Source organism: Drosophila sulfurigaster, chromosome 2R, assembly GCF_023558435.1.
Source record: "Drosophila sulfurigaster albostrigata strain 15112-1811.04 chromosome 2R, ASM2355843v2, whole genome shotgun sequence".
Taxonomy (NCBI): domain Eukaryota; kingdom Metazoa; phylum Arthropoda; class Insecta; order Diptera; family Drosophilidae; genus Drosophila; species Drosophila sulfurigaster.
The window spans coordinates 25065769-25081249 of record NC_084882.1 but is presented as its reverse complement, the minus strand read 5'-3'; the positions used below and the strand labels follow the sequence as shown (position 1 = coordinate 25081249).

Below are 15481 nucleotides of genomic sequence, written 5' to 3'. Positions count from 1 at the left end.
CAAGCAAGTCGCAAAAAAAACACAGAAGAACAACATAAAAAAGGAAGCAAAAATTGTGTAAATTTTTTTGCCTGGACTTGGCGGCATCTTAAGCATTTTTGGCTGCCTCTTAAAGTCACTTTGTCTGTGTATTTGGTGTAAGTCTGTGTGTGTGCCTACCAAAATTGCTTTCTGCCGCAATTGCTGCCGTTTTATTTTATTTATTTACTTGCGAACCACACACACACACACAGACCAACACTTGTACACAGGCACATACTTAAAGACTGTGTAGGCGAGCAATGTGGGTTTAGTGGCTGAAGGTAGTGCGTGGCGAGGCGAGGCGAGGAGGACAGCAGGGGAGATAAAAAGGTGTGCTTGTTTTTTGTGCGCTGCCCCGTTTGCTGATTGAATTTTCCAAGCGAGTAATTTTTAAATTGTGCCTCGGTCAAAAGATAATTCAATTTTAGTGTACAATTTCTATTACGGTGAAGTTGCCTCCGAACTTTTGTTCAAGTGCTGAGCTGAGCTGAGAAGCAGCAGGCGGCGAAGCACCACAGCGTCACTGGTTTAAGATTTTTGCGGTTTTGCGGCCAGTGGTAAGTCTATTTATGTGCATATTTATTCCTTTTGCTGCTCAATTTTCAGCCTGATTTATGTGAGAAAAATGAGGGCCAATTGTTGCTCAGTTTCTTGCTCACAAAGTTGGCTAAATGCTTTGTTGGCCTTGGGCCAACTTAGTTGGCCGCACTGCTAACTAAAAGTTGTGCAAGGCAAAAGTGAAAACCTGGGTACCTTTATTATTATTCTACTTGAATATTAAAGTTTCATGTCGAAGCATTTAAATCAAGGTGTGTTCGTTTCTATCTTTACTTGCATGTGAGCATACAACTTGAAAGCTCAAGTGTAAGCCTCAAGCACAGATGGCTCAGCTTTCCTAACAAGGGCACTCGCAGCTTGTTCTCTTACACTCTAGCTCGGACTCGCCTTTTAACATGCCCTTATCAATGACAATCGTTAAATGTCATGTTCAATGCTTAAATGCAGAGCAGACCAGCACACAAAATGCCACAATTTGTATGCATTATGTGTGTGGCCCCCAAGATACAGCTGCGAGAAGAAGCTGTGGCTGTGGCAAACACCACAGCAACGGCAGCAGCAGCACAGATACTCTGGCAGCTACAAGCGTCAGTTAAGAGCTGCAAACTAAGCCAAAAATGCCACAAAACATTTACCATATATCATGCATTTTTACGTACACTTTTAGCCACTTTTGGAGCATGTATCTGTGCAAGGGCAACTGCCAACTACTGACTGCCAGGCAACAAGAGACTACTACTAACAGGCGGCAGCAGTCGGGCTGCAAGTCCCTGCCCAATCCCATGCTGTTGTTGCAACTTTTGTGCGAAACTCGTAATTTACACATGTACACGATGCTCCACCACCAACACTAACATCAACAGCAACGGCAACAGAAAAGGCAACTGCAATGGCAACAAATAGCAAATGCAACAGCAAGTTTCTAGGTTGCCTAGCTTGTGTTTATCTGGCAAAAGCTGTGCGAGCTGAGCTTGCGCTGCTGTTCTGCTGGCTGTTTGCCATCCTTGCACTATACGTGAAGATATGCGCTGCCCACGCGACGTATGCGTAATATGCAGCTCAAGTTGTGGTACTGTTGCTGCAGTCGCCATTTGTCTCCGTTAGCATAGCACACTCATCGTCCATAGTTTAGCATGCACAGCCTTGGCTCGTATATCAGTTAAGTATTTACCTACAATACTTTGAGGCAGCTTTAACAACAGATTTAAGCATAATCGATTTCTTCAAGCTCAAGTCTCAACTACAACAAGAAATGCCACATTTATTTGTGCTATTCCCAACAACTTCCAGTTTCATTATGTATGTGTGTGTGTGTGTGAGTGTTTATATGTATTTTAGGTGAGCTGTGTGCGTGTATTAGTTAAGCTGTTTATAGTCTTGCCGTTGTTATTGTTACTGCTGTTACGTTGTATTCTCCAAACAATTTACTTCTAAATTGATGAAATAAATTTTCCAACACACTTATTTCTGTGTATTACATTTTTTTTTGTGGTGTGTGTATTTTTCGTGGAAATCATTTCTTGCTTCCCCCAGCTCTCTTCGTATTGTTGCTGAGCTTCAATTTTTCCGTTTTTACGGGGTTTTTACTTAAGTTTTTTTTTTTTGTATTTGCCGAGCCCATTGATTGATATTCGGCGTCTGAGGTTATCGAAATATGGTTGATGGTCGGGCGATCTATTAATGAACTGAAACGACGGCCAATCTATTTTCCTAGAAAAGAAACCCAACGCAAATTTTCAGCATTTGGCTATTATATATATTTATTCATGCTTGCGGAAAAAAATATTTATAAATTTATCACCGAAAGACTAGAGCCAAGCTCAAATGCTAAAGCAGTGCCTACTATTTAAGTTAATGATTATAAAAATGTTTTTATATTTACATTATTTTTTATTATTGTCTATTAATATCGTAGATTTTATGTGAGATTCATTCTTTAAAGATTGCACCCGACTCTGAATGGTTGCCCTTTCCTTATCTCTTGTACCAATCTGCTTAAGGCAATTTTCATTCATGGCTCTTGTGATTGTCCTTTTTAAACTGCAGCTTTATTGTATATACATACAATATTTACCTTAGCACCTTTTGATTTGAAGCTAGTTACTTCACTCAAATCCTGAGACTCAACAACATCATTCACAATACTGTGGATTGTAAGTTAATATACAAATGTTGGTTGCTGAGGCAACAAATGCCACTTGAAGATTTTTAATGGTTGTCAGTGCGATGTGTATTTTGTGATGAAAACTTGGGAACTTGACATACTTCATTTGGATCATGGCAACACTTGCAAGCACTCACTTCAGCTAACATATCTGTGTATCTGTGTCTAACAGTGTGCAGCTGCTCAAAGTCATTGTATCTGCATCCTCCTCTGACTGCCTTCGCTTTTTCTAGTGCTTGTAAATTACACTCGAGTGACATAAGTCGTCATCATCAAGTAACTACAGAGCCTAGGCAAGGCAACCAAGCACCAAGCAACTAGGAAGCCAGGCGGTTGCAAAAGGAGATGGAAAATCCTAGCAAGCTATAAGCTCTCAGTTCACAGTGCTCAGCTTGCCTTATGCTCTACCATTTCCGTTGACTTTATACATATATTCTTCTTACTTTTAGCAACTACTAATGTCATCTGCTGTTGCCCGGTTGTTCCTGCTCCTGCTGTGATAACTGCCTGCCATACATCTTGTCCAGAAGTTTCCTGTCGTCTGTGTCGTAGTCTTCGTCGTCGTCGCATCGTCGTCTTTCCGCTTTTGTATCTGCAGACATATTAATTTGGCCTTTGCTTAATACTCGGCATGTGCAGAGAGACTGAAACTCACCTAGGCAATGTGTATACGCTTGTCGGTCCATCCGCTTGTCTGTCTCTCACTGATTGGTCTGTCCATCTGTCCATCTGTCCGTCCGTGCTCTGTTCGTCTTTATCTGTAGAATTTTTAATGATTTTTCTCACATTTTCTTTGGACATCTTTTGTTGTCAGCCTCTTTGTTGGCAAACATTTTTCTTGTCCTACACTTTAAGCTGGCCATTATTAAAATACGAGCTGATAACAATTTAGCTGCAAGCTGAAAGTCAAACACAAGACCACACAAGCACACACACACACACACTCGCAGACACACTCACATAAACACATGCCGGCATTTTCTTGGCTTTTACTGTCTGGTCATGTCCTTTTGGTACGTTGAACTTGTCTTCATACTATGCATAAGTTAGGGTCTACTTTTGCCGCGTTGGCAAATTTCAACTGTCTTTTGATATCTGTCTGAGTGCCTTTTGCAAGGTCAGCTACATTTTGCTTCCTCTATCTCATTTTCTCTTTTCTCATGGTTTTTTGCTTTTTTTACCAGCCTAACCAGCATTTGTGTTCGGCATCTCGTTTAAAGCTGCGGTCTTTAGGCATCCAAATATATTTATTTGCGGACAACCGCAGAACGTGATTAAACCAATAACTAAACCAATTTTGGCAATTTTAGAAAGAAAAAAAGTAAAATGAACCTCCATTGGCGCATTTATAATAACCATAAACAACACACAAAATTGTCAATTAAACTGTCAGTCTACCGGAAATTCACGACTCGACTGTACTATGCGGCGTATGCGTAATGTAATTCCTGGTGTGTTTTTTACATTTTTAATCAAGTGCGGCGTATTGCATAGCTTGGGGAATGGCAACCACAACAAAGTGTTAGACAGGTTAATTGATACGCAGACACCGCGAACAGTCATCTAACCTTCCTCATCCTCACTCCCTACTCTTCATTTCACGCAAACAAGCATACACACATACACATTGGTATGCATACGTATACGTACATATGTGGATGTGTGACAGGCAAACCTTTTGAAATATTAATGAAATCAATTTCGAGGCTAGCGATGGAAGCTGCCACAGATTGCCGAGGGATATGCCTGAGTGAGTTGCATGTGTTTTTGTTTGTCGGTCTCTGTGTGCTTCGATACGATGAGTGTGTGTGTGGTTCTTTATTCTCATAGTATTGCTAGCAACTTACACATACAATGGAAATGGAAGGATATGCCCAGCGGTCAGACATGATAAATGCTCATAGTCTACAAAACAACATGCAGAGTGTGCGAACTTTTGCCGCTATTTAGGGCAAACACAAAGACTAACTAAAATTGCAGACCGATTAAGGCAAAACTTTGAAGCTGCTCTATATTTGGCATGCATAATAAATCAATAGTAATACATAAATAAAGATTTTCTTCAATTGTAATTGCTATTTCGAATAATACAAATCTTTTTGAAATTGAAATATCTATCAGATCGATATGATTTCATTTAGAGTTATAGATAAAATAATACAGATTTTGAGACTTGTTAATTGCACATTTAAATTATTTATTCATTTCGTTGGTAAAATCTCTAAGATCTTTGAGATTGCTTTGCTATTTGTAGCATTCTTAGAGTTAGCTATGCAACTAATTCGGTACCTCAAATTAGTGCAATTAATCAATGTGCCGCAAAAGCAAAATGGCAAATGAATGTGTTGCCGCAAATTCCATTTAAAAATGACTAACAGCTGTTGCCACATTAGCTTCGGCCACAGAGCAGACAGAGATAGCGATAGCGATGGTGATAGGGTAAAGTGTGAGGTCCTTGATGAAATCCTTTCACATTGAAATTGAAAAGGGGTTACAGTTGCGGCAAAGTGGCCGCCAACACAGCTGCTGTTGCTGTTGCTACGGCTGTTGTTGTTGCTCCTGCTGCTGCTACTGCTACTGCTGCTGTTGCCTCTTCCTCTACTGCGGCTAAGCGCAAAATTAAGCAAATTAAAAGCCACACATAGGGCAGCAGCTGCATAACTCATGTGTGTCCTGTGTGACCCTTGTACATGTACTCGCTGCTGCTTGTGTATTTGTGGGCGTAGTTATATGTGTATGTGTTCTCTTCGTAGCCCCTGACCTAAGTCGTCTCTATGTTAAAAAAAAAACCACAACTCAGGGTCACCTATAGAGCGTGAACACACACACACACGTATATATACTGCGGAGTCGAGAGAAAAAATGCCATTGAAAAATGTTCGCTTTACTGGCCATTTTCAGATTTTTATCAAGCCCCTCAACTCTTAGTCCTCGACGTTCTCTCCGCATTCCGCAAAAAAATCAGCGCTTAAAAGCCGTTGACGTGCAACTTTTTTTTGTTGTATTTATTTTTTCCTTTTGAAGCGCCCAAAAGGCTGCCAAAAACATTTAAATTAAAATTCAGCGCAAAATAAAATGGCGAGCGGAAATAACAACAAACAGAAGAAAAGTTTGTGCAAACATACCGAACTTTCGATACTCTTTGATGTGGATAATTTAATATTGATATAGGCGAAAATATTGTGAATAAATTAAATGCATTGGCATTTGCAGTGATTCTATTTCGAGAATATTTAGGGAAGAGCGAAAGTCAATTTGACTTTGAGAGTGGATATAAAAATCCATCTGCGAAATATATATTATATATTTTGTTAAATTTTTTCAATATTAAATTCATATACCTTTGGCACGTAGAGTATTCAAAATATTCACAGAGTAAAAAGAGAAATTTCATGGCCTTGGATGTGGCAACAGCAGCGGCAGCATTAACTGTTATTGTCGCGCGTGGGCGTGAGAGTATGGGCCGAGGGAAGGGGGAGTGGGGCGTTGGCATGGGTGTGGTCCGGCCAAATATGCGCAAAGTGTAAGCCGTTTAGCGCTCTTTGATGGCCTGACAGTAGCATTCGAAAATTTATAGCATGCTTTTAGGTTGCATGGCATGGGGGCAGTATCGCACAATTGGGCAATTTCCAAAGGCAGCAGCCAAACAAATGACAGTTTAAAGTGCGTGACATGTCCGCACACACACACACACATGCACTCCACACACACACACATGCATGAATGTCTCCTGTTGCTAGACGCCCAGGCTGCAGGCAAAGCACTTTGGGTGCATGTTTAATAGCATTTGTTGCTAATCAATGAATAATTAATGGGCCAAGGTTTTGCAGCCTGCTGGCACTAAACTAGCAATACACCCGACAACAACTGGGCAAGCACACACACACACATACACACTCTTGAGTGCTGCTTATGCGAGAGATGTGTACAATCATGTTTGAAACTATTTGCCAGCACTTTAGGCTTGCTACTGTTGTTGCAGTTTTTGTTGCTGTTTTACTACTACTTTGTAGCTATTGCATTGCCTAATGTTGTTCGTGTTACTGTTCGGCGTCGGCTTACACATTCCCACCGCATGTTTTTGCTAATACCCTCATGTGCTCTCAGCTTGTTCTTGTTCTTGTTGTTGCTGTGTCGCATTTAATATGCAATTTTTAATAGCGCAATTATAATTTGCATGTTGTAATAGTTTTTTTTTTTTGCTTTGCTTTCCCCTCGTTCTATGTTACGGCATTGCACAGCACTCTAAAGCATTTATATTTATTTTTTTTGGTTAGGGGCTCACAAGTACTGGGAATTTTGAAATGTGCACAAGGACTTCAAGGGGTTGGCAGAGAAGTTTTCGACTTCCTTTAATTTACTTTAGATTTAATTACATTTAAATAAATTAAATTCTCTTTTTAATCACTGAGAGAACCTTTCAAATATTTCCACTAAATTAAAGTCGTTTTATTAAAACTGGAAATAACGTACTCGTAAAGTTCAAACAGCTCAATCAAGAGTGCTTTGTGGTGGTGGCTCATTTTCCTTAATATTTTATGTGCTATTTAAAAAATATTTCAAACAACTCTCTGGCACTGCACGCTTCAATGGCGCGGCTTGACAACAACGCCCCATAAAAATTTACACGATATTTCATTTGAATAATGTAAATTGTATCGATCCACTTTAGGGGCCGTCGTCACTCTCGAGTCGTAAACTATTCAGTCGATTGAGTGAGTGACTATTTAAATATAGGGGGGCCAAGCAAAGTGGCCCCGAATTTACCCCGCGCACACATTTAATTTGGCAGAAAGTAAAACATATTGTGGCGTTAGCCAAATGTGTCACTTGTGATAGGCATAACAATTTTCCAGCAATTAATCTTGATAAGGGGCTTTTCAGCAGTCGCAATAAACACGGCAATAATCATAACTAACACAAAGTCAACACAAAATGCCAGGCGAACTGCAAAAACACATATAAATTGAGACGCAAGTCTCGAAAAAGGAATTCGCAAAGAACTTTTAGACAATAGGCGATATCAGCATGTGCTTGCGCAATGCCAACACTCACACATACACACACATAGTAGGGAAAACTCACACATGTTAGGCATTTAACCGTTAGATAAATGTTGACGAGGTCAATGGGCGTAAAGCGGAAGTTATGGCCGGGAACAAGTCGCCCAGCGACACGTACAAATAAAGTAGATGCCAGCGGCAACTTTGGCCCATTAGCAGTTCTGTGTGTGTGGGAAGCAACATTGTCAAAGGGGGCAGGACGCAGGGCTATATGGACGAAATGGTTTTGGTTCTGGTCTACACGGGCATTACGTGCCCAGCCAATAATCTCTGTCAACATCAATTTGGTGGGGGTCGGAGTCGAAGTCGGAGTCGGGGCCTGAGCCTCAAACTGAAACTAATTAAATGGTGTCCCATAAATTGCACATTAAAGCAAATTTATTGCATGCCCAAATCGAAATTATTGCCAAAGTCGCGAGACGTTTAATAAACTTCGGCCACCAAAACTTGGTAGCAAACGTGTCGCGATCGTAGCATACTTTACAGCGCATCGAAATTGTGATTTATATCGCGCTGGCTTATCAGACTGAACTTTCTGTCGAAATTAAGAATTTAAGCAAACTTTCTATGACACCACAAATGTTGGCTAGTTGGCAGCTTGTGAGCTTCATTTGGCTGATTTACCTTTTTATTTCAGTTTATTTTTTTTGTTGTCGCTTTTTTTCCTAATTCTCTGATTGGACAATTGTTGTTAGTGTTGCTGGTGCTGTTGGAAGTTTCCTTCACGTCATTGGGCATTAGACCAGCTTTTGTTAACTCAACAACAATTTGTGCTAACGATGTCCGTGAGCTATGAAAAAATTGCCATTAAACATGGCACGTGGCTGCAGCGATCCGTAACTGTGTGTGTAGAGTGTGTGTGTGTGTGGTTACAGACCGGCGACCCTTGGGATCCACGTGTCGTTGCAAAAAGTTTTCGCAATTGATTTTTCATTCACAGCTGAATCAATTCATAGTTTCCACTCATATTGATATTTAAAACTTGTGGCATATATATTTTTAGATTATTTGGTTATTCAGCTTTGCTTTGCCAAAGTTTCGGGCTACTTGTTAAAACTTCTAATAACAAAGTTTTGACATTATCATCGCTGGCTGACTATTCTTTGCAGCTTTTGGCAATTGTCTCCCTTAAAAGAATTTACCAGAAATATATTCGAGATGTCTAATACATAATCAAGCTGAAACTATTTCTTGGCAGCCAATAAGCTTAATCAAGAGACAGCTTTAAAACATTTCATTTGACGCAGCAACATCTTGTGACGCATACGCCTAGTTATCCGATATTAGTTGCTCGTTTTGCTCCGTCGTTGTCAAGCAGATTCACTCAGTCTGATGCATGCCAATGTGGTTTTCATTTTGCCATGTGGTTATAGCAACACAAAGTTGTAGCTTACCGAGCAACTCCCATTGAGCATAGACATGGCTGCATCGCTTTTTTTCCTGTTACCCACCGTTGTTGCTTGCAAATCCCATTTGAGGCTCATTCCCCCTATCTCCATTTTTTTTGCCTTGCTCTTCTGTCTGTGCAGCCACTGCAGCTGCTCTAAAAACATTGTCACGTGGTTTTTGTATTTAGTTGCAGCGAGGACTGCCAAGGACGACACAAGCGCGGCGGGTGGGGAGAAGGTGGGTGAAGTGTGAGGATGCCATGGCCAGATTGCCACACCTGAATGCCAGTCGCTGCTCTTGCGTTGCACAGGCGAGAGAGCTTTTTCTTTTGACTGCAGTCACTAGCAATCTCCTCCACATTCACCTCGCTTGCTCGCTGTGTGATGCCATTGCAATAAATTCCAAGCAACGTTTCGTGTAGCATTGTCAAGCAGCAGCCATTGTGCTACAACTTTATTTTGTCTGTGCTTCTATGCATGTGTGTGCGATAGTTTGTGTCGTCGTTGTTGTTGTTGTTAGTGGTGGTGTACCGTTGAAGCGGGTGGTGTTGGCGTTGCTGCTGCTGCTTTTGTTGTTGAGGAAATTGAAATAAATGTGTGTGTAAATGCGTCAAAATGAAGTTCTGAAAATGTTTTTGCCAGTGACAAGTGTCAATTAGAAAATGTTCAATTACATTAAAGCAGACAGTAACAATGGTTGGCAAATATAATGGCAACAAGAACAGCAACAACAACAACATCAACGGTCACAGCAAGTGGTTCTTTATGTAAGGAGCAACAGCATTTCCATTGTTAATGCTGGCAATGGCCATTGTATCTGGCTCAGCATGAAGATAACCCAGAGAACTGTGCGATGCAAAGAAAGAGACGCAAACTGGAGATAAATGTAATTAGTGGCACACTGAGTTTGTTACAACATAGAGAGAGAGAAAATATTAAGAGTTTTGTTACACGACAGCTAACAGTAGAATACAGTGTTCAATGTGGAAGAACATAAATTGAGCTCTAATAAATAATTATCAACTGCAGTCGAAGGAAACCAAATCAAAATGCGATGCAATTAAATATTTTGTACAATTTAAGATGCAATTTAATTTAAATGTATAGAAGAGATAAATATTTAACTTCAGTTTCCCAGATTCAATAATAATCTACACATTTTCGATATAAGTAATCCCATTAATACTTCATTTAACAACATTACGGTGTGGAAACTCCTCGACTTTCATGTTCAACTGCTATAATCAGTCAGACACCTTAAGTCGTTTGAGTAGAAGACTCAACTGCATAACATGATGTATGTAAGTGTACGAATGTTTGTGCTGTATAGCTACACTTAATAAACTGTCTGGTAATTAAATAAATTATTAATTAACCGAATTTAGCTGTCTGTGCTGCCTAGTCATGCAATTAAGCAAATGATAAATCTATCATTACGAGTCTGTGCAGAGCATGAAGCAGGAGCAGGAGCAGGAGCAGGAGAAGGGGAGCAAAATGTAATTGCTGTGTGCGGTCACTGGGCCACAAGTTTTATTTGTTGTTTTTGTTGTTACTGCTGCGTGTCAAGTGTGTATGTCCAACTGCGTTTAACATGGCGTATGCGCAATAATTCAGTAAGTGCAGAGGGGGCTCCCCCCTTTCACACGCGCACTTTTGAGCTGAGCTTGCCCTCAACTGCCTGGCATTTATAATCTGCTCATTATTTGTATTTAAATAAGCCGCCCTTCCCTCGCTTTCCCTCTTCCCGGCACTCTTCACCTTCTCGCAGCAAACCAAACAATTTTCATCTAATGCACATCTGTTGTATATTTTTGTTGTTTTTGGCCGTTGTTATTGCCTGGTTGCTTGGTTGGCTAACAACAAATTGAAGGGAAATGATTCCATTTCATGCTAGATTAAACATGTGTCCACATAATTTATCGATTATTTATCATGTGGTCGCCCGTTTGTTTGTGGACAAAGTGACGCAGTGCCTTCCGGCTCCAAAGCGAGTGCTGGTCGGTGCCCTCTCCGAGTGTGTGTTCGTGTGTGTGTGTTGGTAATGGGGGTGTGCGTAGGCCTGCCTTTGCGAAAGGACATTGCGCACACAAGTGCAAAATTAGAAACAAAAGCCTAGCCCAAGGCGCTTGCTGGCAGTTTGCTTCTCGTGCTATTCCCCAACCGTAGCGTAGTTCGCAATTCGCAGTTGTTGTTATCGTTGTTGTTGTAGTTCTTACCACTGCTGTGGTTGTTGGCTCGTCTCTGTGTGTATTTTTTTTTTTTGTTGTTTCCATTTCACGTTATACGCATTGCATTTTTACCGCATACACAAATACACACACACACACATACGTTTGTGTGGATAGAGTGAAAAACATGAAAATGGCTGCCATTTTGTAATCCGCATGCGGCTGGGTAATCACCTCATCCAGCTTCCCTCACGTGCGGCGGCTTTGGCCGGGTTTTTGCGGCACATTGGCGCATTATGTGGCCGCCTCTATGGCTGTTGTGATTTTGCTTCCTCTTTTTTTTTATTTTGATTTTTTTGTTGTTACTGTTTTGTTTTTGCTAGCTTGTTGTTGCTGCTGTTGGTCAGTCGATCGATATTTTAAAGCTTTGCCAAATGATGTGGCTGCATTAAGCGCATGAAACTATTTTAGCGACAACACCACAATTGCCAGATTTGTCTACTTTAGGCGCATTATGTTGGTATAGTTAAAGCCTTATTGTGCTACCAACTAGTTTGCCACAATGAGCGACAACAGTATCGAATGAAAGTTTGTCGATTTGCTATTATAATTGACAACATTTTAGCTGGCTTTGTTCAATGGTCGTATAATTATATTTACAACATTTCCGCTCTCCATAGCAACATCTATTTATGTATCTGTATCTGTGCCTTTTGTCTTTTGCAGATGGGGAAATCTTGCGCGTGCTTGTCAATAATTCAGCACAAATCAAATGCGATGTGGGCTCCAGTTTGCCCGATGACAAAGTGCTGCTGGTCGTTTGGTACAAGAACAATTTGCCCATTTATAGGTGAGTATCACAGGAGACATCAGCAGCAGCTTCAATCTGAAGCATACCTCATGCATTTATCTTTTGACAGCTATGACACACGTGGCGCCCACGCGGGCACACCCTCGCATTGGCGTGACGAAGAGGTCCTCGAGGACAGAGCCGTCTTTCGCACGCACAAGGAGCCGGCGGAATTGATTATAAATCCGGTTAAGGTAAGCCAACCGCTCTTAATAGTCAAGAAGGCCATCTCTAAAGTCAAAGCAAAAGTGTCAACAATACAACAAATTTTATAATTGAAAATTTTTATCTGCTTGTGTGTGTATTTCACAAAACAGGAAAAGGATGCGGGCAACTTTCGCTGTCGCGTGGATTTCAAGCTGTCTCAGACCAGAAACAGCAATGTCAATCTGGAAGTTGTTGGTGCGTATAACGAATTGATTCATGCCAAGGGACAGTAGTTTAATAGAGGGAATAAAGAATATAAGAAACAACAAGAAGTGTGTCACTATAAATACAAAATAACTTTACTATAACACACCATAAAAATTAATAGTTAATTTAATTTAAAATATCTATTTATAAATTATTAACTAATTAAATTAAAATTCCAGGGTCATTAATGTATCAGATCCATTGCAAAGCCGATAACAGTGTGATTATTTTAAATGCCAAGCTTAAAGCAAATATATGTATAATAAATTATCGTTTTTTGTGCATTGCATGTTAAAAATTAGCTAAAATGATTTTTTTGGTTGGCCGCAAAGCGCTCACAATTGAATATGCAAATATATGCAGTGCAAATATAATATATGTAGGTTATGATGTTGCTAAGTGCATTCTGTTTGAAGTTATCCAAATGCACAAATTGTTTGTGATTTGTGGCCGTTGTTCATTTTGAATTGTTAAACAGGGGGCTTTAGGCTGCAGTTTAATTGATTGGCCTAATGGATATCACATAACTAATTGAGCCGTTATCTGTTTGTTATCCATTTTTTGTGTTTTATAGTGCCCCCGCAGCAACCGAATATTTACAATGATCGTCGCATGCGCATCGATTCTCGAGCAGGTCCTTACGAGGAAGGCGGTAGTCTGGAAGTCACCTGTGTCGTCTTTGGCGGTAAGTAATCACAAGCAAACAAATTAAACTTTTCTTTCGGGGTTTTTGGTTTTATGAAATGCAATCAGCAATTAAAGTTTATAAGCATCGTTAAAACATAAATTTCGTGCACGAAACTTATCGAAAATTAAAATCGCGCTGAGAAATGGGAAAAAACAATAGATGGTTAAGCGAGTGAGGTGCAGAGTGGTAAGGACAGAGAGGTTTTGTGGCCAACAAAACAATGAATGGGTCGCGGGGCATAAACAACAAATAATAAATAAGGTAAATAACGTTCAATTGTAAGGAGCGACAACAAAAGTCGACGAACAAAAAAGCCAATTGAAAGCGAATGGCAACGCCAAACGGCAAATAGCAAAGAGAACGCCAAAGTCAATTTCTCAAATATACAACGCACACAAAAGGATTAAAACTCATGGCAATGGAGTGGGAGTGGAAGTGGGATAAAATGTGGAAAGCAGAGAAAACTCGGAATGGGGTGACAAAGGAAATGCAAAGAAATAAAGAAAGTGGCGGCCTTTGAGCATAGTCAAACAATTGTTAAGCAAATAGAAGGGCCAGGCGATAGGCGGTAGTCAACAGGCATTTGGCAGCACTGAAACATGCTCGACAAGCTGACAACAGTTACAGCCAATACACACACGTGTATGCAATTGTGTATGTGTGTATGGGTGTGTGCCATATAACACTTAAGTCAATTGTTGATAATGAAAGCCCGAAAAAAAAGGAGAACCAGAGACTACAGAGTGGAAGAAAACTCAGCAATGGGCATTGTGTGTGAGTGTGAGCCTTCTGTTTCAAGCCGGGCGCAAACAACAATAGCTTACACTCAGTGTAAGTATGTCACACTCACTAACAGCAGAAGCAGCAGCAGCAGTAACAACAACAAAAACAACATGAAGAACAAACAACTGTAAGAATAACAAGTAGAGCAATCGCGTGCTTTATCGCTGCGGACTGTGAACTACTGTGGAACTGAGTGGGGAAACTCTAGGGAAAAACGGAAGCGAAACCACTTTGAATGGTTTGACATGTCAACGTTGACATAAAATAAATCACCAGCAAGAAGAAAACTGCACTCGAAACTGCCAACCGGGCAGTTGCCTCTTGTTGTTGACTGGGCGGGTTAACGGGTTGTGACTTGCCCTTTTTGCTTTTTTTTTGTTGCTGTTTGTTGTGTTTTTGCCGTCTTTTGCGTTCTTACCACAACATAGTTCAACACACAAAAAATTGGGGTCCCAATTAAACGGGGCCAAGAAAACGTTACTAAATGTACGACCAACCAAATAAAACTACAAATGCGACCACAGTTGTTGACAGCATGAAAGGCAAATATGGTGGCAAATGGGATTAGAGGGAGAACAGTACTTAAAACTTGGCCTTAGATTGCTGGCAAGTGGTCACTCAAGTCTGTTGACAGCTGAGAGCTCAAGCGATTAGACTCATAGGGCATATTTAATCGCTCAGCAAAAGGAATATAATTATTATTAATGGCCAGCAATTTAAAGTTGTGGATAGTTATTTGATTTTCTGCTGCCGACATTTTTAAATAAGTCATTTTGGTAAATTGAAAGCAACTTACACGCAATTGACATTTACGTCTAAGTGGCAAAGATATCTTCTGACATCAGCTCAATTGAACAACTGCCAAACGAAGCGAATATATTGCAAAATCCAGCTAATATCACGAGCTACTTAACCTCGTGTCAACTAGCTTGAAATATGAAATTATACTGTTGCGAAATAATGTGTCAATTGGTAAATCTGTGCCATTAAATGGTGAACAGAAGCCGGAAATAAATTACATGCAAATGCTGGCAATAAGGCTGAGCTGAGCCGAGCAGGCTAGGTCAAAAAAGACAGCAAGAGAAGAGGCGATAGGCGAAACGAAAGAAAGTTAAGACCGACACTCAACATGCAATGTCCATTATAAAAATTGAGAAGTGAGCCAAGAGGTTGGATACACTTAACGAAATGCAATCAACAGAAGTAAGTCAAAAGTGGAGTAGATGATGGATATGGCAATGAATGCGCCTAGACCAAAGACCAAATTCACCAACTCAAACTCGAAGTACTTATTTCGGTTTGGTTGCCTTAAGGTGCTTAAGGGTGTGCGAAATCGACAAAGGAGCACTAAATTTTATTGCAGTTAGTCAAAGAGCACAAAGGG

The 15481-nt window shown here is 40.4% G+C and overlaps 1 protein-coding gene and 1 long non-coding RNA gene across 4 annotated transcripts in view; one reads left to right on the top strand and one right to left on the bottom strand.

The window, feature by feature from the left end:
• Positions 1-15481, bottom strand: part of LOC133838952 (uncharacterized) — a 104566-nt gene that overhangs the window by 35985 nt on the left and 53100 nt on the right. The gene's annotated exons all lie outside the window — the stretch shown is intronic.
• LOC133838944 (uncharacterized) overlaps positions 1-15481 on the top strand; it is an 81711-nt gene that overhangs the window by 31047 nt on the left and 35183 nt on the right. For both annotated transcript variants that reach the window (XM_062270220.1, XM_062270219.1), the window contains exons 3-6: positions 12089-12212; positions 12283-12406; positions 12530-12614; positions 13201-13311. In XM_062270220.1, the coding sequence (XP_062126204.1) occupies positions 12089-12212; positions 12283-12406; positions 12530-12614; positions 13201-13311 (444 nt within the window). The remainder of the gene's footprint in view (positions 1-12088; positions 12213-12282; positions 12407-12529; positions 12615-13200; positions 13312-15481) is intronic.